The sequence below is a fragment of the Parasteatoda tepidariorum genome, chromosome 9, assembly GCF_043381705.1.
Source record: "Parasteatoda tepidariorum isolate YZ-2023 chromosome 9, CAS_Ptep_4.0, whole genome shotgun sequence".
Classification (NCBI taxonomy): domain Eukaryota; kingdom Metazoa; phylum Arthropoda; class Arachnida; order Araneae; family Theridiidae; genus Parasteatoda; species Parasteatoda tepidariorum.
This window is the reverse complement of record NC_092212.1, coordinates 59,683,990-59,711,737: the sequence shown is the minus strand read 5'-3', so window position 1 is coordinate 59,711,737 and position 27,748 is coordinate 59,683,990. Positions and strand designations below refer to the sequence as shown.

At 30.9% G+C, this 27,748-nt stretch overlaps 1 protein-coding gene across 1 annotated transcript in view; it reads right to left on the bottom strand.

Moving 5' to 3' along the window:
- The window catches only part of LOC107451820 (uncharacterized), a 288,244-nt gene that overhangs the window by 114,087 nt on the left and 146,409 nt on the right, over positions 1–27,748 (bottom strand). The window contains exon 2 of the mRNA XM_016068055.4: positions 5,082–5,223. Coding sequence (XP_015923541.2) covers positions 5,082–5,223 — 142 coding nt within the window. The remainder of the gene's footprint in view (positions 1–5,081; positions 5,224–27,748) is intronic.

Here is a 27,748-nt window from a genome sequence, read left to right as displayed (position 1 = left end):
TGTCTCTGTACAAACCCTGCACACAAGGATCTGCCCCCTCACTTCCAGAATTTCTAACTTAACCATTACTTTTCAGACAGAGGGTGGGGCAGGTGCCCCGTCGCGTCTTGACGGATGAAGCACGTCTATGAGCTCGACACCAGCACGCGTGGAAGCAAGGGCTGTATGGTGAAACTGTCGACTGATTTGAGCTTGTACTCGCACTTGTAAGCTTCTGTACTGATGTAGATAACGGGGCGTATTGCTAGATTGAAAATGAATGATGGAAGAAACAGAAATAGAAACATTGAGTCACGAAAAATATTCTGCGCAAAATGTGAATTAGGGCTGCTTTTTTAAAAAAAGCTCCATCGTCTATCGTAACACTTATTAGTGAATATCATGCGATTTTTTGTTAGTGTTGTGAGTTTGTAATAGTTATTAATGACTGTTAGGTTAAGTATCGCTTACTTTTAGCCAACCTCTAAGCTAATGATTCAAAAATGTCATTATAAAAGGAGGCCAAAATTTTGTGAAATGAAAGCGTTTATATATTTTAACAATTTAAAACTTAATCCAACACTGTATTGTTGGGCGCAAATGAAAATTCGCAAAAATTGAGAATTATTTACTGGTTTTTCTCTAGGTTAAAAAAATCTCGCCAAACTAACGATTTTAAAAGAGTAATATTTTTATGGTTTTTCTCTAGGTAAAAAAAATCTCGCCAAACTAACGATTTTCAAAGAGTCTATTATTTTTCTGGTTTTTCTTTAGGTTAAAAAAATCTCGCCAAACTAACGATTTTCGAAGAGTCTAATATTTTTCTGGTTTTTCTCTAGGTGTTACGCTAAAAAAAAAAACACGCAAATTTAGATTAGTTTCACTTTAAAAGCCCTCCATAAGTGTGATTCCGTTTCAGTTTTTAATCCAAACGTTCCCGTGTTAATGCTAAAAAAACACGCTAACGTGTTACGCTAAAAAAAGACGCAAATTTAGATTAGTTTCACTTTAAAAGCCCTCCATAAGTGTGATTCTGTTTCAGTTTTTAATCCAAACGTTCCCGTGTTAATGCTAAAAAAACACGCTAACGTGTTACGCTAAAAAAAACGAAAATTTAGATTAGTTTCACTTTAAAAGCCCTCCATATGTGTGATTCTGTTTAAGTTTTTAATCCAAACGTCCCCGTTAATGCTAAAAAAACACGATATAGAGGAATTGGTCGGCGCCGGTGATAGTAAAACTCTTATTAAAATAAGACTAAGACAATTTAGATATGCTTTATTATTGCTTTCCTGTTTTTAAAAAAATATTTTAGAAATAAACCAATGGTAGTAAAATTTTTATACTATCAAGCTTATTGCAATGCTGGATATTTTATGGTAGATGATACTTTGCTTGGTGAATTACTCAAATTATTTTGCATTAAGATTAAAATAGTAAACATATCAACTTTTGAAAGTTAATAACAATAATTTTTTTTTTTATCATAGGTAAGGCGGCTAGGAGTAAAAATTCTATCGAAAATTTTTAGGCTACATATACAAAACAATTAAGATTCTATGGATTGAAATTATACTTTATAGTTATTTCGCTAAGAAAATGCTGGCTTAAAAAAGAAATATAATTTTATGAACCAACGTCAAAAAGTATAATTGATTTGGAAATGGCAAACTAAAAAAAATGTTCGATTAATTCTTAAATATTAATTGTTTTAAAAACTTTCGACGAAATGATTAATATGAATGAAAGAAGCATTAAAGATAAAACATTTTTTCTTAAACTTTAGTACATTTTTCCAAAACACGTCGAATTCTACGTCGCACTATACATTTTTGGTGCTTCAATTTAAATTTCATTTCCAATTTTTCACTTAGAAACACAAACCTGTTTTCCGAGATAATCAAGAATTTTCTAAACAAGAGTCTCACGAAAGACTATAAGAACGCTCCAAATAAGAAACGGTTTAAACAGAGGAGACTATTCTCAAAAGGAATAAAAGAGTCAAGGGAAGAAAACTTTTCAGAAAGTCGAGGACCAAACGCTCCCTTGTTAGTTCACACGCAACCAGTCTTAGTTACAAGAAATACTACCTACATCCCGCTAATCCAAGATCGCACGGAAAGCATGCCCCTACGCCGAACGATATTCCCAGAAGAATTTATTCTTAAATTGTGCCTGAAGCTTGTGTGATTTTTACATGAACTACTTGGCGAACTGTGGATTTCGTAAAGTGCAAGATGTTTTTATTTCACCCAACTTTTGCACGAAGGAAGTAAAATGTTTGTTCCGTTATGGGAGTTGAAAAATTTGGCGTTCGCAAAGTTAAGTTTTAAATTAGAAATCAGAGAAAAGTTTAAGAGAGGGAAATTTTCGAGTTGGTTAAAAAGGATTTATATTGCAAACTTCTTGATTGAAATAAATTATAAGTAAATATTCATAAATTAATAATAGAAGAATAAATTATCAAAGGAGTTAGTTCAGTATGATTTAAATTTTTGAAAAATAGGTAATGCTTAAAAAATAATTCTAATTCAAACTTTAAGTCTATAAGTGTTGAACTTCTAAACATAATGGGAATATTTAAGAAAAATAATATTTTATAAAATATTATAACAACATATCTAAATTCGTTAAGTGTTTTGCATAGCATAATGGAGGTGAACTTATTCTACGCACTTATAAAACTATTTAAATATTTATTTAAACACCGATTATTTTGGAAAAAAAAATTATTTTGAAGAAAATGTCTTGTTAAAATAATAAGTTGTGTGTCGATAAAATCGTAAGAAAACTCGGAAAATTCTGAAAATAATAGACTGTAAATACAGAAATAACATCAAATATGTTTAAAAAAACAATTTAGTAAAAAAAATCACACAAAACAATTTAAACTGTGTCTTATGCTTCAAGAATAAGAACATCATTCGCGAATAAGTACATCAATTTAACTATTAATCTCTCTTAGATTGAACTAATGGCTGAACAAATAGATTACTTCAAAATTTCAAGTGCCAAATCGACTATAATACGCTACTCAACTAATCACTCGAAAACTAAATATTATAATTAAAAAAAAAAAAAATTACAGAAATGTTAGTGCATACATAACTTTGGAAACGATTAATCGCTTCCCTGCCTATAATGTAGGCGAGCGGAAAAACAACATTTACAGATTTCTTTTAGACTGCTTCGGTGTTAGAAAGAATGGATAGATCATTTCAAAATATTATTTCCAAATATCAATCATAGCTGGTCATAATACACAACTCCACTAGTCACTTGAAAAACTAAATGAATAGTTATGTAATTATTAAGAAAAAAGTTAACACGCGTAACATTGAAATGAGTGATCGCTTCACTACTTATATTGTAGGCGAGAGGAAAAACAACATTTACAGATTTCTTTTGGATTGCTTCGGTGTTTGAAAGAATGGATAGATCATTTGAGAAGGTTATTTCCAAATATCATTCAGAGCTAGTGATAATACACAATTCCACTAGTGACAACTTCATTCTTAAAATAAAACGACATTGATTTGATTAAAATATCGAAGTTCAAACAAGCTTGCGTGTTAGTCTACATTACTTCACCTTAACTTATCGTGTAAGTCTTACAATTTCGTAGAAAAGTCTTGATTACAGATAAAATAGTTAAGGTAAATTATTAATGCAATAGACAAGGAAATTACTGAATTATTGATAACATTGATTTAGATAAGTAGAAAAGTTAGGCAGTAGTTATCTTTTTGTAACCTTAATCATGCAACAATAGAATAAATTGGATGTTTTCTCTCGAGAATAACATAAGTAGTTATCTTAATTAACGTTCGTATGCACGGGTTAATCGTATAAAGCAGAAACAAAATGTTATTAGCAGAGCGAATAGAATAACAAATTGCTTGTTACATAACTTAAAAGCAACTTAAGGAATTAAAAAATTTATGTGCACTAATTGTAAAAACTGAATATGATAAACAAGAATTAAATTAATATTGTGACGGATTGGCTTTTTGAAATTTTTTTTTACATTTTAGCTTGTTTTTCTTTTTTGTACGCAATTTAAAGATTACAAATAGTTTTTTTTTGTGGTACTTTTTACCGTAAATTCCATTTTTATTGGAACATGTTAGGGAACAAAAAATCTGATATACCGAAATTTTTACAGCTCTTAAAATGGTCATTAAATAAATGGAATAAAAATGTTTGAGTAAAGTTGGATATTGGATTTTTTTTAATATTCTTATTAAGTGTAAACGAAATATTTTATGGTTTGAAGAAAAATATTCATATTACACTTTCGCTTAAAAAAAATCGTTGTGATATAATTAAATGTACTATGAATAACCCAGCAACAATACAAAAAAAAGTTTAGGGTATCCTTGTGGTTGTTATTGTTAGGATTTAATTTTAGGACAATAAAAAGTTGGTACTTTATTTTTTTTTTCAATAAAATACGAGCAAAAAGTGTGAAGATTCTTTTTGTGCAAAATGTATTTTATAGAAGTCGGTCAAATTTGTAAAATGCATGAAATTTGTAAACTTTTTTTAACATCAAAGAAATTTTGTGCTACCATCCTGAAATCCGCTCATTAGATCATTTTTCTAATGCACTTTTAACAATGGTACGTTAGAAAAAGAAAACTCAAAACTCATCATAGGGGGGAAAATATTCGATTTAACTAAATGTAACCAATTCTTTTAATTATGACAAAAAATATGAATTTATTGATGAAATTATTAATTGGTGAATATTAATTGAGAAAGCTGTACATTTTAGCCATTAAACAAAAGCCATAAGATTCAAATAGGATATTCTAATGCCTATTAGTAAATTTGAACTTATTTTTATACCTATACTTTTACTATAAGTGTACATGAATTCAATTTATTAACTTTCAAATTACATTGTAATTAAAAATTCCTATTGACGCGATCAAACCAATTACATTTTTACTTGTGAATCACTTTGTGACATAGTATCAGAAAAAGAAATTTTAAAATGTCATTGCTTGAATGATAAAATTAAATCAGTCCAAGTCTTAGAAGTAAACACTCGAAAAAAAATCCTAAATAAGAAAAAATAAATTATAATATAAACTTACGTATTTTCTATTAGAAATTTATCTCCTTCGTTATTCCTGCAAACTCCTTTAGAAGATATTGTGCCATTAAACACTCGGATGGGATCGGGACTACCTTTCTGAAACCAACTACCCGACCATCGGTTCGGAAAGGTACACGTATCTGAAAAAAACAAAATAATAATACTCATTAAAAACACATAGAATTGTATAAATGAATCATTAAAATGCAGATGATGTTTTAATGAAAACAGAAATAAAAGGAATAATAAATTTTTATATATGAATGACAAATGAAAAATTAAAGATACACACTTTATCTTTCGTAAAATTCGGGGAGATGACCGTAAAATTCAGAGAGATGACAATAAACTTATACGGCCAGTTACCTTTTGCTAGAAAAAACCCAGTATCCGTAATAGTTACGAACTTTAGCAAAATTGGTAATTAAACTAAACATGGATCGCTAAACTACATCTGCCGTACAATAAAAAAAGATGAAGAAAAAAAACATAAATGATTAACAATAGATTTCGAGAAAAGTGGCTTGACAACTTTTTTCTTTCGATTGCTAATGTTATAAATATTAAAATAGAATTTCAAAAAACTAAAAAAAATATTTTATTGAAAAAAAGGTTTGCAATAAGTTTCTTACTGTACAAAAATGATAAATACATAAAAATCTCAATTTTAATTTTTTTGTCGTTCACATTGAATTTTCAATTGCACTATAAAAATGTCCAGCTTATTAAAGTTTCCTTTATCAATTCTGGGGTGCACACTATATTTCATTCTGGCTATAACACCGTGCTACGGGCATAGAGGTCTCGGATTGGATCCCAGCTGGTACCCAAGTATATCTCTCGCATTACCTCCGCATTGATGGCCACGGACAACGAACAGGCCAATCTCTCTCTCTTCTTGACAGATGGCAGCACTATTCTACCTCGCCTCGTTCCAAGGTTCACTTTAATTCCACAAACAAGTTACACGAGTTTTCAAAGAACATGAAGCCCTAAACTGAAGATACTTTTTAATTTTTAAGCCTATTATGCCAAGTTACAACAAGTGGTCATATAAATTACGGCAAATTTACGATCATATTTTACGACCGTAAGTGATCATATAATTACGAGAAAAAATTTAAGAGCAGACTTACATTTTTCTGTACATAATAGTTTTACGGGCATAATTTATTTTTTACCGTTGATGACAGAAATTTTTTTTGACGGTAACTGACAATTATCTAGTTTTTAAATTTTTTAAGTGCAGTTATCGTTCAAATTAACTGTAATCTTAATATGATACTAAATTGGAAACATATTATAGAACTCCTTAAAATTGATTAGATGGTATTTTAAATTGAATGGAAATATGGATCAAGTTTGCATCTTAATAAGGTCACAGTATATTTGCGCGATATTCCAGTTCAACATTAAATTCTTTTTTTGAGAATATCTAGACGTTTTTAATTTTTTTTATTTCACTGACTTCTTTTCAGCCAATTTTAAAATTAATTCAAGGAATAAAAACTTAAGCATCTTTTTAAGTCTTTATTTATAATGCAATTAATCAAAGTACTTTAAAAAAGGCTTTGAGAACTGGTTTTAAAAAAAAAATCCTTTTATAAAAGTCTATTATAAAGTTTTTTTTTCTTCCTTTAAATCAAATCAAATAATCTTATTCTCCAAGAATAAAGTTTTTGATTAACCTCTCGGCATGTTGCTTTCGGGTTACCGCCGTATTTGACATGAACCAACACCTTTTCACTATGAAATCGTAATCCTTAACAGCACAAATGTTTGTAACATGAATAAATTTCGTATAACGAAGCGAAAGCAATCATTGATATCATATTGTTACACCAGAGTTCTCCCTGGGTATAAAAAAAGGGCAGGGTGCTTAATTACAGTATGGTTATGGTTATTACAGTATGGTAGGTGCTAATTATGTAATAATTATATTATTACATATATAGAAATATTATGTATTTCAAATATTGAAATATTATGTAATAACTGCATCTGATGCTCAAATTTTAAATAACCCTCTTATACTATTTTATGTACATTTAAGTAATTCTCACTCATTATCAAAATAACAGAAAAATTTGAAGCTTTTGAAAAATAATTAAAGGTAAGTTAAAAGACAATCTTCGTGTATAAATTTTCTTAAAAATAAAAGTAAACTAAAAAAAAGGATTATCATTCGATTGACAATTTGAAAGCTTTTTTAATATTTCAAACTGAAAATTATGAGAAAATGAACATTTAAAGATGCATTTTTAAATAAAAGGTATTTATTTTTTAAAAAAATGAAACAAATTATACTCCCTAAGAATCTCAATTATCATACCCTCACCAAATAAATTTTAAATCTCTGGAGACGAATATCATGCGAATTTTAACTACGTAAGCAGACAACATAAGATCTAACTTTACTAAACTATCTATAATCTTAATAAATAAAGCAATGAAATCAAAAATAAAATAATGATCAATAATTAATTAAATCAGAAGTGGACTTTTAATTAAAACGGATGGTTAAGGAAACAACCTTTTCTTGAAAAAATAAAATAAAAAGGCAGTGTTTTTATAGGGATGGAGGCTTACAAAAAGATCAAGGAGGGCGCATTTATAGGGATCAAAGGGCAGAGGGGCAGGCCGCCCCTCTAAAAACGCTTAGACAGAACACTGGTAACGCAAAGTAGAAATGAACAAAAGATAACAATTCAACCACAAACATCGAAACAAAAATCTTATCACGATTTAAATTTGAAGTAAGGTATACCTTAAAACAAAAACATATCTTTAAAACGGATATGGATATTCGGTTTCTTTAAAATGCCACATTAGTACAAATTATCTTTCATAGCACGAACACAAAAATCGAAACAAAAATTTTACCACCATTTGGATTTTAAATAATGTATATCTTCAAACGAAAAACATATTTTTCATGCAGATATGTATATTCGTCTTTAAAATGTACGAATTACCTTTCAAACACACAAAAAGTAAGTGTTCTGCAATAAAATCATTTACAGTTCTGATCTGAAAGTAAATAGTTAAATGGCTGCTCAACAACAGCTTCAGCTAAAAGTAAAACCTCACGGAATGTAACAGAATGAAAGGATTTTAAAGAGTAAAGATAGGGAATTTGAAGGGGGGAAAAGGGAAAAAAATTCTATGGGGAAAAAAAAGCCACATTCCAATTGAAAACAAACAGAAATAAGAGGAATGGCAGGTACTTAAAAGTGTACAGAACTTTAAAAAAAAAAAGCTGGGGAAATCTAGACTGCCACTTAAGATTTTTTTTTCTTCGAAAAGTTTTGGAAGAGAAAAGGAAAGAAATTCCTTTCATGCATTTGAAGCGTAAGTTTTGATTCAAGATAGAACGTTTAAAATTTTGCTGATTTTTTTTTTTTTTTTTTTTTTTTTTTTTTTTTTTTTTTTTTTTTTTTTNTCTCATTTTTTTTTTTTTTTTTTAACTTAAATTAGTTCTCGTTCCAAAATAATTTAAATTTGAATCATAGCTAATTATTTAAGCTGCAATAAAAAAAAAATTTAGCAAAAATTTCTGTCACTTTTTTAAACACACTCAATAAAAAAAGCACCTTTAAGGGTTTTTAAAAAACAAAAATAAGCACCTTTAAGCACTTTTTAAAAACGCTACGCACCCTGATTAAGATTTTACATATAATCTCACAGTGCGTGTAATAATTAGGCCAGAGACTGTATAATGACTGGAAGCTATTTTTTGTGCATAATAATACTAAAGTAAACAAACAAGTAATTAAAGTCGAATGAATAACGATTCGTGAATTGCAGTGCCGGACTTCGTCTTTCAGAAACTAATCCTTTTACGTTTATCCTTCACCCCCCATCTCTTCCATACCCACATGCCATCTTCATCTCGGCCCATCCTTGATCACGGAGATCTTGAGAACCAATCGGTGGAGATTACGGAGCACTCGGTCTGTCTGTCCATTCCTCTGTGATTAATGACCAGACGAGATAAAGGATTTTCTTTTAGTTTCATTCTATAGTAGTCCGAGCACGTGGCAGGACTTTTTTTTTTTACCTCCGTTCATTTAATGGGTTTAGAACATCAGAAAGGGCGTGAAGAGGCATTGTTTTTTTTTATTTTGTTTTTTGCTTTTCTGGAGGTATTTAGCTTGGTGTGAGGATGTTCAACAATAAGTTGAGGATAAAAAATGGCATCTCTTGTTTATCAGTTCGATAATAAAAAAAATAGGAAAAGAATAGATCTCGGTAAATAAAAAAAATAAATAAAAAATACCGGCTTGAAAACGCAAGATATGACTACACAATCCGAAAAACATTTGATTTTTATAAATCTTAACCCATGTACCGTGATCAGATTTGGCGAGGTTTAGAACAGAACGGATTAATCCACGGTTTAAACCGTCCTGTCCTAAAAAACTCCTTTTTCCAAAATCGCCCAAAACCCTTCTTTTAAAATTATGTCACAATTTAAAAAAAATATTGTGAAAAATAAAAGGTTATTTTTTGAACAAGAAACAAAATGAAGACAAGTTTTTGTTTTATTAAAAAAGTTTATTATTATTTTTAATATTGTATTTATCCTTACGCAAAAACGTAATTTATCATTATTAAAAGCATATTTATTCATATTTTAAGGATAAGGTATTCAATTTTGTTGTTCAATGAATTGTGGAGCTTCAAAACTAATAAATATTTTCATATTATATTACATTATATTATTTTCCTTTAATAAGTTAAAGGAAATTGCATACAAAATATCAAATATTTATTAATATATATAATTATGTGTACAATGGAATGGTTAGGCCTATAGAATTTGTACCTTTTATCAAAGTATAAGGTTTTGGACACTTTAAGACAGTTTTAGTCAGTTTAGGACAGTTTAAGACAGTGAAAATCACGTGTCCTGTCCAAAACCCCAACCCTGAGTTCGTGATACATAAATTTATGGAAAATTGTTAAAGTCAATACGTTTTATACGTAATATTGACGGAATTATATTATCATTGAGATACTTGGAAAAAAAAGCTCTGGTTTATTTTACGTAATATTAACGGAATGGATTTTATCAACCACCCTTTGGTAAGATTGCTTTCGTATATTTTACGAAAGATTGAGAAAAGAATATTTACTATTTAGACTTAGTAAAAATGATTCGATGTATTTTACGATTATTGACGAAACAAATTTACCATTTAAATTTCGGTAAATTTTGGTACGAATTTATTTTGACAAATTTTCTATTTTTTGGACAACCACTTTTTTGTATAATTTGAAGCTTCAATTTACGTACATTTTGACGTATTGTTGACGCAAATATTATGTAAAAATAACGTACTCATTCTCACCCAGTAAGAAGAGATCGGTAAAATATTCTGAAAAAAAAATTTTTTTACACAGAATTTTACGATTTTAAGATAACCATTTTTTGCTATAAATCTACGGTTCAGTTTTGCGTTAATTTTACGAACACTTAGTCAAATTTAAAGTTGAAATATATGCATTTTAGACGTAAAACTGATGATTCTTTGTCACCTGGGAATTATTCAATCCTGCATAAATATTAAACCTTCACCAGTCACATATTTCGTACTAGTGCTATAAAGATTTCTAGTTAAAAACTATAACTTTTTATTTACTTAGAAATTGTCAAAAATTGCTTATCGCATCAATAAATACATATCAAAAAAAGATGCTCCAACCATCTAAAATTAGTTGCTACATTGAGGTCGAAAATTTTGCTCCCAATTAATTGCTACATTTCAAGTAGGTGGAGTCATAAATAACTTTCGATGCAGTTTTGAAGATCGACACCAATGAAATGATACTAATTGATTCACGATTGCTCGCGGAAAAAGTTCTTACAAAATGGAGGGTGGCTATGCACGGGAATTTTTTTTTAACTAATTTGGTACTGACTTAAAAAGAATAGGAGGAAATGCTTGGTAAGTAAATGTTGTTGATTGATGTCTTAGTGCTTTCAAACATATTCAATCAAAATCAGAAAATCCCCAGTATCAAAAATCAGTACAAAAATATGCAAATGTAGAAATTAATTTAGGACAGAGAGAGTATATGCTTTGAACTAATAGCAAATGTTAATCGCATAGGTTAAAAAATTGCGCAAATCTAAGTTCCGCAATAATTACACACAAATGTAAATCTCCTGGCAGCTCAGACAAATAAAAAAAAAGTAAATTTAAGTTCCGCATTGTAAATACCAGGAAAGCTTACAACGATAAAAAAAAAATAATAATAAATCTAAGTTTTGCAATAATAACATACAAATATAAATATCGTAGAAGCTTACAACGATAAAAAAAAAGGTAAATCTAATATCCGCAATAATCACATACAAATGTAAATATCGTAGAAGCTTACAACGGTAAAAAAAAGGTAAATCTAATATCCGCAATAATCACATACAAATGTAAATATCGTAGAAGCTTACAACGATAAAAAAAGGTAAATCTAAATTCCGCAATAATCACACACAAATATAAATATCGTAGAAGCTTACAACGATAAAAAAAAAGTAAATCTAAGTTCCGCAATAATCACATGCAAATGTAAATATCGTAGAAGCTTGCAACGATAAAAAAAAGGTAAATCTAATATCCGCAATAATCACATACAAATGTAAATATCGTAGAAGCTTACAACGATAAAAAAAGGTAAATCTAAGTTCCGCAATAATTACATACAAGTGTAAATACCGAGGAAACTTACAATAAAAAAAAGTAAATCAAAGTTCCTCAATAATTGCAAACAAATATAAATCTTGGGGCGTAAAAGCGTAAGCTGCTCCAAGATTTACATTTAATAAATTTACAACGGTAATAAAAAGAGTAAATCCAAGTCGAGCAATAATTACGCACACCCTCGTTCACTTTGCAGCTCTACCTATAAAACACATTAAAAAAACAGTCTTAGTCCCAAGTACATTCCTACAACTATCGTCAATACCATCAACATGATTTTTCCCGTCATCCAATATTAAGGAATCACTAGCTTATTGAAAAACCATCTCATACCTTCCAGTAAAGGAACGCAATATAAACAAGGGCTAAGGAGAAATACACCACACGTATAGATGGCATATCCATACATATAGGGTAGTCAATGCATTCATTTCCAAAAAAAATTCCAAACAGCGGGTCGACCTGGTAGATAAGCAATAGGAAGTGCTTTCCATTGTGGATCCTTGGACTATAATAAAGAACAAGATGAAAAAAACAGAGAGGGAGAGGGGATGCCCCGTCCATATTTCCGCTATTTCTTCTGCATTCTGATCTTTTCTTTTGTGCCTTGCTGACTTATTGTGTAGATAGAATATTAAAAAAAAAAAAGTTCGATCTTCTCTCTTCTACCAATTTTATGTTGACGTCGAAGGCGATTGAAGGAGATGTTTTCCCTGTCCAGTATTGTTGGGATGGGGGGTGGTTCTGCACGATTGCCTTATGTGCCAAAGAAGAATTCGAAAGTATGATAGATGTTCGTTGTGAGGGCTGTCGTTACACCAGAGAATTCTTCGAATAGGAAAAGATGAAATATAATAATAAAAAAAAAGAATAAATATAACCTTTTCTTGATGCCAGTATTGATATTAGGCTATTTCTTTAACTTCTTAAAAATACAAAAGAACTCCAACATTATCGTTTTTTATTTACTACAGTAAATAGGAAAAATTAAATAAATTTAAATCGTAATATTTATATTAATTATTAATTGATATTCATTTAACATAAGACACATTGGTTAAATAATGAGTTGGGCGCATCTACTCTTCAATGCAATAAAATCTTAGAAATACCATAAGACCATAAATATAGTGCTCTACAATTGTTCTTTATAAATTCAAGTTTGAACAATCATGTTACATTCTATCTGGGTTTTTTTATTGCTTTTTTTAAAGATACAAATAAATTAATATGTAAGTTAAAAAGAAGAACTTAGTTGATGAGGAATAAAAGGGAAATTCTATTAAATTAAAGTATCAGCTTAAAAAAAAAACATATATATATATACAGCAATAGCTAGATGCTGTTTACAAAATTTATTTCCCCACTAAATATCGGTATATTTAATGACCAGGTAGAAACAAAAGAGGCTCCATGCATACAGCTGAGAAAAATTCGGTATTTTATTTATTTTTTTAAAATGTCATTTGGTACTTTCTTTTACTAAGTTCTTCCTTCAAATATGCTGCAAAAATATTTAATTAATAGATTTAAAATTTTTTAAAGCATGTTCTTTTACCTTCAGGTTTGACCAATAAACAATTATCAAAAAGTTTATTTGAAATAATACACATTTTTTTTTAGTTTCTTTATAAGCATAGAACAAATATTACTCATTACTAAAAAATGGTTGAAAATGACTGAAACTCAATAAAAATAATTTTCATAAGTAAATAAACTTAAAAATTCACTTCAGATTTTTTGAAAATTTTTTTGGATTAGATTCGCAAACCAAAAATCCTCACTTTAAAATTAAGCCCGATAACAGAAATAGGCACAGCATGAAGGCAGTGCACTGCAGATTTATTTTGACCTTATAGGCAAAAATTAACAATTCTTTTTTTTTTCTTTGAGAAAAAATAAGTTTAACTAGTATATAAAGTTCTCTTCCGTATTCATATTGGTGTACAGCTCATTTTTCAATTTGAAGAGTTCGCAATAACGTGCCATAGTATTTACGAAAATTTATAAGAATGAGACACAATTTTGGCAAAACAGCAAGGGATTCGAAAATTTTCGAAGCGAAATTCAGAAAAAAACAAGCCTTGAGCTGCGGGGAAAAGAAATCATAAAAATGATGTAATTAGGCTGTGATTTAATGATTGGGTTTAGTTTTACACGTTTCTTAGTTCATTTTTGCAAAGTTTTATTTCTAATGTTGATCTATTTCAATAAGCAAAAATTAATCGAAATCAAGAACATCTTTCATTTTAATTTTACTCTTAAATAATTTTTCATTCTTCAATCAATGAATTTTAAACTAATAACTTTTCAATTATTTATTTTTAAGCACTACTTTTAGTACCACAATTATTTCATCATGTACTGAAGCATTAGCATTCTTGGGTTTTAAGGCTAACGGACCAACAAAATTCAATATTTTTAAAGCACGTTCTGCAGAATTTTTTCCATGATGTTGCCCAGCACAGGGTGCGTAGCCAAATTATTTAACAAAAAATAAGCACCTTTTAAGTACTTTTCAAGCACTCAAAAAATATTTTTAAGCACTTAAAAAAATATAATAAGGAAAGGTTAGAAAGTTTTTGACAATTAACGGTTTTATCTTGTTTTAACCACCATAAAAAAACCTTTTGGCATTGTTTTTGACAATCGTCAAAAATCATGAAATTTTGAAACATGTAAAACGAATGGGATTTTCATACGCTACGGACTGACAATACGCCGAAATAGATTGAGGCTGAATTAATTGTGAAAACGTTGAATAGAACAATGTGAACTGCGTCTTTTTTGCATAATTCGTAGTGAAAATCAACATGGTAAAGGAAAAATCTCATTTTGAAAAAGGGAAAATTTTATAAACACACAATGAAAAAAGCACCTTTAAGGGCTTTTAAAGGAACGAAAATCGAAAATAAGCACCTTTAAGCACTTTTTAAAAACGCTACGCACCCTGACAGCAATACAGAGGTTTCTGCTATTGGCAAATTAAGGCAAAGAATTGGGTTGGATAGCAATGAAAACTTTCTGTCACTTTCTCTATTCAACCTTAACATTGCTAAGGCATCCTCATTTGAGATGTAATCTTACAATAGATTTTCACCACAAAGGCAACACTAAAGCAATTGACATAAAAGGACAAAAATAGGCGTGACTTGTCGTCTACAGACAAAGACATGTCCATTTCCTACTCAGCAAATGACATCATGGAATGGAGAAGGCGTGGTAGTGTCTCATATTATATGATTTGTCCAAGGGAGTGGTGGGAATAGATGTCTAATAATTAAAGCAACAGACCAGAAAATTGCCAGATAATTAAAGATCTCGAAAACGGATAAAGAAAGAGATTTGACATGAAGACAGAAAAAAACACATGAATAAGCCGTAAATCACCGAAGAGCATTATGTAATTATGGGGTCCAATTAAACGCTCATCAAGCTTTTTCACGCGGCCTCTGATTATGACGTCAGAGTTCTGTTACTTCGGTAATAACCCATGTTATTCTCCCCTTGGGAACAGATTTATGAAAACGATCACTTTTCTTCATTGTAGAACTGTCCATAGAATAAGAAATTAAGAGTTTTCCCGTAATAATTATCGTTCTAGTGTAGTGACGGCGTGTTTAGATGATAGGTTGCAAGATAAACCATGTAGGAAGATAGTCGATTTAATATGTTTTAAAAATATCAAAGAGTAAGAGGGATTTTTTTTAGCTGATAATTATCAGTTTGAGTTGTACCACGTTTGAGTTTCAAACTGAAAAGTCGAAAAATGAAGGATTTTTTTCGGTCGCACTCTTAGTTAAACATTCGACCATAGTACCTGTAAAAGTAAGCTAAATTACTCTTGTTACAGTCAGTTGTCGGCTAACAAGGTTACGGAGTTTAAGTCATAATAACGGTATAGCGGTGGCAACACTGCGCACCAGCTTTTCTTACAACTAATCACATGCAAGCTGGCCACTGAAGATGATCGATCCCCAATCCTTCATGATTACAGCTTAGTGTCTTAACCACAGTGCCATTGAGGCATGGCACTTTGAACCATAATACCGTGAAAATTTACTGCAACCATAATTAAGAGTTAAACTCAACCATGCGGATATGATATCAGATCTAACGTACATAAAATATACATACTAAAATATGAAAAATCATTTACTTTGAAAAATGTTTAGATTTAGAGAGCCAGAGATACTGTTGTAATCAAAGCGTCAATCCTGTTTCAAGTCAAGACGTAAGTGTGTTACATTTTATTTTATAACCAGCGTTGAACAATTGAACCCTATTTGAGTGTGCTTCTATCGATGTTCAACTACGTAGCTTTGTAATTTTGAACCAAAATAGAAGACGAGAATATTCCTGGAAGCATTTGGGCAAACTAGCTTTTATGAAGGACTTAATCTCTTACGGTTACATCAACGGCAGGAGGATTCTAACCCATGATTAGTCCAGCACTATGGGTATTTTACGTCAACACTTAAAGTAAGACTGTTGCCAATAACTAACTGACTAACTAATTCACTGGTATTACAGCTCATGCTGGACCATGGCCTCACTTATCCTGTCTCTAGCTCTTTGTTTCCAGTTTCGGACTTTTAGAGTCTTAAGGTCTTTTTCCACCTCGTCAAAGCATCTTTTGACCGGCCTTCCTCTTTTCCTTTGGCCCTGGCACTGCCCCTTGAATATCTTCTTAGTGCCTCTGTTTTCCTCCATTCTCTCAAGGTGTCCTAGCCATTGAATTCTCTTTGCTTTTACATAATTGATTAAATCTTTTTCTTTAAATAGTCTTGCAACTTCAGAATTGCATCGCCTTCTCCACAGATCACCCTCTTTGACAGGTCCAAAAATAGTTCTAAGAATTTTTCTTTCTCAGGTAATCAGCATTTTTTTTTTGTTCCTGGGTTGGAGTCCACGTCTCTGATCCATAGATAACGGTTGGTCTGATAATAGTTTTATAAGCCTGAAGCTTTGTTTTTCTCGTTATTACTTTTGATGTTAGCAATCTCTTAAGAGCAAAATAACTGCGATTTCCAGCATTTAGTCTTTGCTTAATCTCTGGCATAACGCATGTCCAAAAATACAAATAAAAAAAATCGAGCATAATTAACTACAACTGTTATTAACATTTTAATTTGCGGAAATAAAAACGTTGAAAACAATTCTCTAACACCAAACAAATTGATTATCATAAATATTTATAATGAAGCAGTGTGCTTTTACCATTCAATTACAGAAACGCAGATCAAGAAAAGAAAAAATTATCGAGTCAATAAAAGAGAAGAAAAAAAAGTTTTCCCGTTTTTTATACTCTTAATTCTCTTCCAACGTCCAAACTTACTTTTCCCGAAAGTGACATTTCCCGCTTGAGTGTTGGTTATCTTCCCCAATGTCCTTCAAATTCGCTATCGATCTGACAGATAATATAAAAAATAGAAGGAAAAATTGTCATTATCTTTAACGCATTTAATCCAAGTGTCAATTAATGCGAATCTTTCTTTCCTTATTTTGAACTTTTTCGACGGCTTATAATGTGGTTTATTTTCAATGGAATATCTGCGATAAGGAATTCTTATTTAGAAGTTAAGAGTATCCAAACAGTTAAAATTATAGCTACAAAGACACTTTTCGGGGCCGGGATAGCCTGGTTGGTAGGGCGCTTGGCCCATATCCAAGAGGTCGTGGGTTCGATCCTCGCCGGCCGAAGACTCCCCCCGTGTAGTAAATGGTGACTGATGCACGTTAAATCTGTCGAGTCTCAAAGTCCTCCATGTTCCCACAACAAATCAATACCTCTGGGGGTACTGATCCAGGAGTTTCCTTGTCTTCTGGATTGGTTCAAAATTACAAGGCTACGGAGTTGAACGTAAGTAGTCGTAAACCCATGAAATTGGGTCGGCTGTTCAACGACGGTTATAAAATAAAATAAAATACTTCAAATTGAACCGTGATGGCTCAAGGAATAGAGCGTTCGCGCTCCAATGAGGCGAACCGGGTTCGAATCCCAGTCGATACGAATTCCGCAACCGGCTTGCATCGACTTCAGTGCTGACGTGAAATATCCTCAGTGGTAGACGAATCATGGGTTAGAGTCCCCTTGCCGTCAAGCTAACCGTGGGTGGTTCTCGTGGTCTTCTTCTCGATGTAACGCAAATGCAGGTTAGCTCCATCAAAAAGTCCTCCACGAAGGCAAATTTCTCCCAATACTCGATCCAGGAGGTTCCTCGTCTTCTGGATTGGGTTCAAAATCACAAGGCTACGGAGTTGAATATTAGTAGTCGTAAACCCATAAAATTGAGTCGGCTGTTCAACGACGGTTATAAAATAAAATAAAATATTTCAAATTGAGCCGTGATGACTCAAGGGATAGAGCGCTTGCCTTCCAATGAGGTGAATCGAGTTCGAATCCGAGTGATGGTTGGTCGATACGAATTCCGCATCCGGCTTGCACCGACCAAAGTGCTGACGTAAAAATATCCTCAGTGGTAGACGGACCATGGGATTCATGGGTTAGAGACTCCTTGCCGTCTAGCTAATCATGGAAGGGTTTCATGTTTTTCCTCTCCATGTAACGCAAAGTACTCAACGAAGACATTACTCCCAATTCTTGATTCAGGAGTCCCCTTGTCTTCTGGATTGGGTTCAAAATTACAAGGCTACGTAGCTGAACATTAGTAGTCGTAAACACAAAAATTGGGTCTGCTATTCAACGATGGCTATAAAATAAAATACTTTAAATTAGAGCGGTATGAATTTCGCACCCGGCTCGCACCTATGACAAATCTGATGTAAAATATCCTCAATGATAGACGAATTATGGGTTAAAGTTCCCTTGCTGTCAAGCTAACCGTGGGAGGTTTTTAGTGGTTTTCCTCTCCATGTGATGCAAATGTGGGTTAGTTCTATCAAAAAGTCCTCCACGAAGGAAAATTTCTGCCAATGCTTGATCCATGAGTTCCCTCGTCTTCTGGATTAGAAAAATACAAGGCTACGGAGTTGAGCATTAGTGGTCGTAAACTCAAAATTTTTAGAACAATTTTTTTNTTATCAAATAATCATGATTTAAAATGAAAAAAAAAAGATTTTAAGATCTTGAAGTAACTATAATTGTATAAAAATTTTGAAGTACATACTTATAAAAAACTGTTAAGTGTTTTTAGCGTAAAAGAAGCGTGGACGAACGGGAAGCTATCGTAGTATGCAGACAACTGCTTTTGTTCTGATTGGTCCATTCATTTCCAAGTGACGTCAAATTACGCTTCTCTTCGGATATTCTTGGGCAAAATACTGAATTCGTGAAAACAAAATAGTTCCTCATTGTTTTGATAACTTTCAATTAATGGCCAGTCAGATTTTGGAGAACTTTATGAATTTATGTTTCTCAGCCAAGATTGTGTTCTATTTTGGTAGAATAAAATTGCCCCTCAAATGTCAGAACGAAAATTAATTTAGAGCTACTTTTGAGACTTCGGCCCACGGACTAATACTAATAAATAGTAAAAACTAGAACAAAACAGTTGATACTAGAAAATAAAATAGCAAAGATCAGAACAAAACAGAAGATATAAAATAAAATTGTAAAAATCAGAACAGATGATACTGGAGAATAAAAGTTTTAAAAATCAGAACAGAAAATACTAAAGAACAAAACAGTAAAATTATATAGTTATTGATGTAAAACCCATATTAAGTTTACATTACAGCATATTTGAACAAAGCAGAAGTTACTAGACAATAAAATTGTAAAAATCGGAAAAGAACAGAAGATAATAGAAAATAAAATAGCAACAATTAAAACAGAGCAGATGAAGCAAAAGAATAAAATTTAAAAAAATCAGATCAGAGCAGAATATTTTAAACAATATATTAGTAAGAATCAGAACAGACGATACTAATAAATAGAAAAATCTAGAACAAAACAGATGATACTAGAGAATAAAATAGCAAAGATCAGAACAGATGATACTAAAGAACAAAACAGTAAAATTATATCGTTATTGATGTAAAACCCATATTAAGTTTACAAAGCATATTTGAACTATACATTATAATTCTACAGAATAGAAATAATCAGAATAAAATTTATAGTTTAAAGATATCGTTTTCCTTAAATTCTTAATTTTATGAACAATGATTTCAAAAATAAATACAGCCAATATTAATGGGAAAAAAAATATTAAAAGTTCTTCTCAAAGAAATAATTTGTATTTTTCAAGTAAAAATATTCCTTTTACAGATGCATTAAAAATAAACTTTAAAAAAAAATCCAAACTTAAAATAAAACTTCAAAAGACATTTCCAATCTCATCAAAGGTTTTCTTAAATCTTTCTTAAAATTCCTGGGCTATTTCAAGCAGAGGAGAGCACCATAGTACGATACCGTCATCAAGATATCTTTTTTCTTTGAACCTTAATAGACAGTATCATTGAAGTGAACACTTTATTTTTGTTTTCAAAGGTCTAGAATTCTAAAGGTATGAGTACAGGGGAAAAAAAAGAAAGAAAAAAATTTAATGGAGAAATAAGACCCTTCTACGGATGAGAAAGATTTCTGGGTTTAGTGATCATTGAAGCAAATGATACTACATAAAAGAGGAAATGTTTTGATTCTCACTTCTAAGAAATTAACTTTCAATGGAAAGAAAAAGAAACTCTATTCGGAAATACATCATTTACGAACGGATTGGAAATGATTTTTATTTTTTAATAACAGCACATTAAAAAAAAAAACAAATTATTATAGTTTTTTAGAAGAATTTTTTTAAATATTCTAAAGTAGGGGTGCACAACCTGTGGGCCGCGAGCCACATGCGGCCCGCCGATTATTGATTTGCGGCCCGCAGGGAGCTTCTGAACACAATAAAAAAATTTAATTTGATTTTCGCTTAAACATTATCAATTTTCTTGAATTAAAATATTTAATTCAAATTTATATAACTCTATAAAATACGTATATTTCTTTGACTCTCATTCTGTAAGCTTCATTTTGGTTAGAATTTTTATCTCCCCTTTCAATATTTATGTAAATAAATATTTGATAAATTAATTATTGTGCAAATTGGATAAAGTTTTTTTTTAAAAAGAGTTCAGTTTTTTTTTATTTTTTAGTTTTAATAAATTCAAATAATTAAAATTATTTAAACTTTCTGAAATATGTTATTAATTTTGCTGACAAAAATATTTAGAGCTTAGAACACTAATGTTTACATAAAAAGTATCATATTTGCCGATAACATGATAAAATGCGTATGCGGTCCTTTAATTATCTACCTGCTGCGCAAGTGGCCTTTCACTCAAAAAGGTTGTGCACCCCTGTTCTAAAGGATTTAATATTGCATCATTTATTTTATTTAAATAGTATTGGAATATCACTTCTTTGTAATTATAAAGAATTGTAAGTATTTATAGTTTTTTAACTGAATACAACAAAGAAAATTTCAAGAATTTTATTTAAATAGTATTGGAATATCCCTTCTTCGTAATTATAAAGAATTGTAAGTATTTATAGTTTTTTAACTTAATACACCAAAGAAACTTTCAAGACAGACGGCATAGTAATAGCGTCAAGCTAGAGGGCGGAGCTAAGAATAAATAAAATAGTTTAAATAAATTAATAATTCTTCAGATGAAAAATATTTATGGATTTAGCGATCACTGAAGCAAATTGAATGCCGAAAGAAATTGGAAATAACAGGAAGAAATGCAACATTTCTCAGATCTTCTGACAGCCAATTAGCTTTCAACGGATTTAAAAAATTATCCAAACGAAAGTAACAAATATAAGAAATAACTAATGATAGAAAATCATTAACAATCAAGAAAAAAACAGGGATTCATACATAAAAAATTGTTTTTTCTTTCTTTCTTCTAATTTGTGGGTAAACAGTGTTAACACTAACTCGCAAAAGCAAAGTTAAAAAAAGCTATTTTTCCTCCTTCCCAACAAGTTTTCAATTACATTCCTAATTTGAACGCTACAGAAAAAAAAAATCATCATTGATCTCATATCTATAACACATAATAGATCAAAAACAAAAATGTGCAATTGTCTTGTAGCAAACATACTAACGACACATACAAACTATTTCAACCACAAATGTCACGCAGGTCATAAGCAGAAAAAAAAAAATTTCAGATCTATTACATCTGACTTGCCCGAAACAAAAATTCTCAATTGTGTGAACTTACAAACAACATAACCAACAAACTTATCCTACAACAACAACAAATTTTATGCAGATAATAAGCAAAGAAAGAAAAATTCATTATCGATATCAGATTTTTTACACCCAACAGTCCGAAAACAAACAGCTCCATTGTCTAAACTTACAAACAGCAAGCACAACAAACTAATCCAACAACAAATGTTATGCAAGTAATAAGCAAAGAGAAAAAACTCATTATTGATATCAGATTTATTACACCTGATAATCCGAAAACAATACTGTTCCATAGCCTAAACTTAAAAACGGCAAGCACGGCAAACTAAACCAATAACAGCAAATGTTAAGCGAGTAATAAGCAGCAAGGATTAAAACTCATTATTGATATCAGATTTATTACACTGGGCATTCTGAAAACAAAACTGTTCCTAAGTCTAAACTTAAAAACAGCAAGCCCAGCTGACTAATCCAACAATAGCAATTATTATGCAGGAAATAAGCAAGGGAAAAAACTCATTATCGATATCAGATTTATTACATCTGACAGTCCGAAAACAAAACTTTTGCGAAGTCTTAACTTAAAAACAGCAAGCCCAGCTAACTGCTGAACTAATCCAACAACTGCAAATATTATGCAGGAAATAAACAAGGGAAAAAACTCATTATCGATATCAGATTTATTACATCTGACAGTCCAAAAATAATACTGTTCCATAGGCCAAAACTTAAAAACAGCAAACTAATCCAACTACAGAAAATATTATGTAGGCAATAAGCAAGGAAAATAACTCATTATTGATATCAGATTCATTGCATCTGACAATTCGAAAACAAAAGTGTTCCATTGTCTAAACTTACTAACAGAAAGCACTGCGAACTACAACAAAAATGTTATGCAGGTAATAAGTAAAGGGAAGAAACTCATTATTGATATCAGATTTATTACGCCTGACAGGCCGAAAACAATGCTGTTCCATAGTCTAAACTTAAAAACAGCAAACTAATCCAACAACAGCAAATGTTATGCAGGTAATAAGCAAGGAAAAAAACTTATTATTGATATCAGATTTATTACACCTGACAAGCCGAAAACAAAAGTGTTCCATCGTCAAAACTTACAAACAACAAGCCTTTATCCAACAACAACAACAAACGTAATGCAGGCCATAAGAAAAATAAAATGGAACCGCGCAGAGGTGGAAGGTGAATTGACACATTCACTGAATGCCTCACAACCCAACTCCCTTTCAACTGCCGCACAAAACTCTTCCTAATGAAGAGGGCCGTCTGGGATGGAGTAAAATGAAGAGCACCGCAGAGGTCGGGGGTTAAGTGTGCTTTCCGTGCTTCGCTCCCCTTTTCTCACGCGAGATAGAAGAAAAGCTACCTTTCACCAAACGAGAAGATCGAAATTGGAGACAGTCGTTGAAGATCGTCTGGGTCGACAATTCCACTCCTCCCTTCTCAAGAAAGGTCTTTTAAAAGAAAGTTTTTAAGTATATTTCTATATCTTTTCCTAAGCGAATTTTTTTCTCTCATTTCGTTCGAAAAGGAATGTGAACGAATTCCTTTTCAGAGAAATCCAAAAGCGGTATTAATGTATTCTTTGTTCGATTGTGTAACTAAGAAAAGGAACGAATGACTTTTGGTATGAAATACTAGTTAAAAGAAGTTTACCGAAAACAAATAAAAAATCAGAAAATTGCTTATTTTCTGAGAGAGCAAGTCACAAACAAAATCAAGTTATAGGCTGAAATAAATTATTCGTATCAAAATCCATACATTCTAATTTATTTTAAAACAAGGCCCCAGAACTTGAACATTGGGCAATAAAACATACGCGATTTGAATTTAGTGCAGTAAAATATTTACAACAGAACGAATGGCTCAACGGAACAGCTGGCAGTTTATGATTATTAAAAATAGATCAAAGAAAAGAAAGCCTTTGCTGAGTAATATTATGATCGATGTTGAATGATCATCTGCTTACGTAATTTTCCGTTCTAGTGATCAGAATTTGACAGATAGATGAAACGATTTAACGCCGTAGAACATTTATTTTTTTAACTTTATCTGTTAGAATTTTATTCTAAATTATGGTAAAATAAGCGGCAGCAGTCTGTCCGTTCCCTTAACCGTCAAGTTTACGGTGAAGAGAATTTTTTACCTTTACTTCTTCGAAACCATTCACAACTAATACGTATATAAAATCATGAATACAAAACTATACGGTTTTTCAACCATTTACAACTAGCATGGTTTCAAAACCGTAAAAAAGAAATTTAATTGAACACTGGAGCAAAACTTTTTGTTAGGTTATGGGCATTAGGGAGTGCAGATCACTAAAACTCTTCATGTGTTAAGGGGATATAGTGGTGTCACAGCTGGAATTCGAACCCCCATGTTCTGTCGGCCATGAGTCTGACAGATTAGTCCTCTCGGCTATAACATGAACAAGGTTGCTTCATAAGGTGGAATTAGTTGGTGCGATAAAATTCTGGTTATTGATAAGCGAAACCGGTTAATAGACGGTTTTTCTCCCAATTAACAGCTTGATTACCATCTTATTTATGGTTATTTGAATGTTTAGTTTGAATATGGTAAAATAACAGTCAAGTAAATTGTTACTTAACCATTTTTTCGGAGAAATTTTTAACAGTGTAAGATTTATGACAAGTTAACAAGCACCCAGGGCTCGAAGAAAGCCAGAAATTTTTCCCGTCCCCGAGGACGGCTTGTCCAACAATGTACCCGTCCTCCTTTGAAACTAACCCGCAGCTTCTAAATAAATAAAAATATAATTTTCTCTTATTTATTACAAACATTTATATAAATTGCACAATGAATTAGTAGTTACTTGGATTACAAATACTAGGTTACTAATAGTAAAACCTAATATTTCTTTTATGAAATAGTTTATTTCTTTTATGAAATAATTTAAATGACAAAGGTCAAGTTATCTGGAATGTCAATTTATCCGAGGGTACTTCGTTTTTTAAATTAAACAAATATGACGTTTGCCAGTTCCACAATCAAGCCAATGATTTACAGAGGTTTCAGCACAGAAATCTGAAAGGGGTTTTTCATTTAGGTGGATGTTCATAATTGCGTTTAACGCTTCTTGTTTAAGACCAGTACGTAATGTGTTTTTTTGTAAGCTCATTGCTGAAAAACCTCTTTCAACCACTGCAGTACTCCCAGACAGAGAAAACATCAATTCCACCAAGCGCAGTATGTTGCTGTATTTCTAGATTAGAGGGTCATTTTAGAAGTGAGGCGCTAGACTCTTGTAAGATAACAAAAATTGAAAATGTATCCCGAATATTAATGGGAAAATGGCCGTCCGCGCGGACGTCGGATTCGAGATATTTGTTGTCCGCAGGAAATTTTTGACCGCCGAGGACGGGCGGACGGGTGGTTTTTCGAGCCCTGCAAGCACCCACGAATTAAAGAGGATACTGACCGCTATGTCAACTAAAGACAGTTACAATTACGCAAAATTGTCATTGAAAATTTCGACTAAAGAATTAAGTACCAATAAAATTCTCGACTGGCATGAAGTTTTGAAGTAAAATATGTGGTCCAATTACCTCAAAAATATAGACGCCTGTTTCATTAATTCATTTATTATTTTTTTAATAGATCATTAAAGTGTTTCATTATCGAATATAAATCTCATATCGTGAGAATCAATCTTTACACGCTTTGAGATTAATACACGATAATGAGATACTTCAACATTATTATTTTTTTTTTACAGAATGTTCACCTGTTATTAAGAAAGAAAGTATGAAAAGAGTAGTTACTCTTAAAAGAAATTATTGGAAAGAATTAGCGAATAAAGCTGAAAAATTATTTATTTAAAATTATTTTATGTAAAGAATAAGCAACAAGTTTCTAATAAAATCAGTGGCTATATTTCAACCACTGCAAATATTATTTTATTTTGAAGGACAGTTTTATACATATTACTTAATTCTCCCAGAATAGTTATAATTATACATCAGTTTACTTTTAAAGCGAAATACATTCTCTAGCAATAATACCAACAAAAAAATTAAAAAAAAGTTTTTCTCACTTTTGTAACAAAAATAAATTATTTGGGAGCAAAATGGTAAGTTGTCAACAAATATTTATTTTGAATAGATCGTAACTAGGATGCAATGGAGCAAGTTTTGAAAATGTTTGAAGTAATTTAAGTAGTAACAGCGTCATTTACAAGTTCTACCATTATCATAATGGCCATTAGCGGTATAACGAGTAAACTTAAAACATAAACTGAATTTTCTTATTTTGGAAAAGATCATGATCAAGATAGTTAAATGTACTTAAATTTGTTTTTAAATTGTTCTTTCCCAAAATTAAAGTTAAGGTTTCTAATACACAATACAAAACTTACAATAGCATCGCAATAGTTGTATGCACTTAATATTTTAATTTGTTTTTTTTCGCAAATTATAGTTTAGGTTTCCAGTTCACAATACAAAGCTTACAATAGCATCGCAATAGTTGTACGCACTTAATATTTTAATTTGTTTTTTCGCAAATTATAGTTTAGATTTCCAATTCACAATACAAAACTTACAATAGCATGCAATAGTTGTACGCACTTAATATTTTAATTTGTTTTTTCGCAAATTATAGTTTTGGTTTCCAGTTCACAATACAAAACTTACAATAGCATCGCAATAGTTGTACGCACTTAATATTTTAATTTGTTTTTTATCAAATTATAGTTTTGGTTTCCAATTCTCAATATTAAACTTATCCTACTTTTATAGCTATACTTTAAAAGATAACGGTACTGGCTTTTCTTGACTAAAGATTGAACGAAGGAAAAAAAAGGTAAAAATGAACTAAGATACAACTTTTTAAACCAGTTCAACTTATTAAATTTCTACGTTTTTCTCCCTATATATATTTTCATAGATGTTTAATAATAAAAAACAGTCAAACGGATGCTAAAAAAAAATCTGTCCATTTACGAAATTAAGTTAAAACATAAAATTTAAAACAAAAAGTTTGAATTTTTTTTCCATTCATTTTCAAGAATTTATCAATAACTAATTTCGTAAATTAAAGATAATTCAATGATGAAGAACTCTACCTGAGGTCTAAAAAACAGCAAATTTGAAAAATTATTGTGAGCCGCGTTAGAAAAATTTTACCTTTAACACATAAAAAGATACCGGTGTTTTATGCTGTATTTCATAACCATATATTATTAAATGCTGAATATCATATTTTTCACTTATTCCGACCTATATCAATACAAAATAACGAAAAAGTATGTTTATTTAAAATTCTGCATCAAAGGGTTGAGATGATCACAGTTAAAAAGGAAAGCTAAGTGATAAAAAGGTAGCACCAAATACAAAAAAAAATTATTTTTATAAGTAATGGAGAAAGTGAAAATCACAAGTAGCTAAAACCATTATTGCGAGTAAATATATATGAATGCATAATTCATTTCATCTAAAACGGATATGTAAATTTTAAGTGAGTTTTCTTCTCCCTTAACTCTTGAGGGTGAAGAAAATCATCAACCTTCCACAAAGTGTCATCAACGCAGAAACATTCCATCTTATCCACTTTACCCCTTAATCAGAGAACCCTAAAAACAACCCTACTTCTGCTATCAACCTCCCCCGATAGCTTTTAACCCCTTCTCAGCCAAGAAAGGGGAAAAATAAAGCGACAGGGATTCTTCCAATACTTCTTTTCTCACGCTTTACGTAATCGATTCGTCTTTTCGTGATGAAAAGGTGAAATAAAAATGGAACAAAAAACAAAAAAAA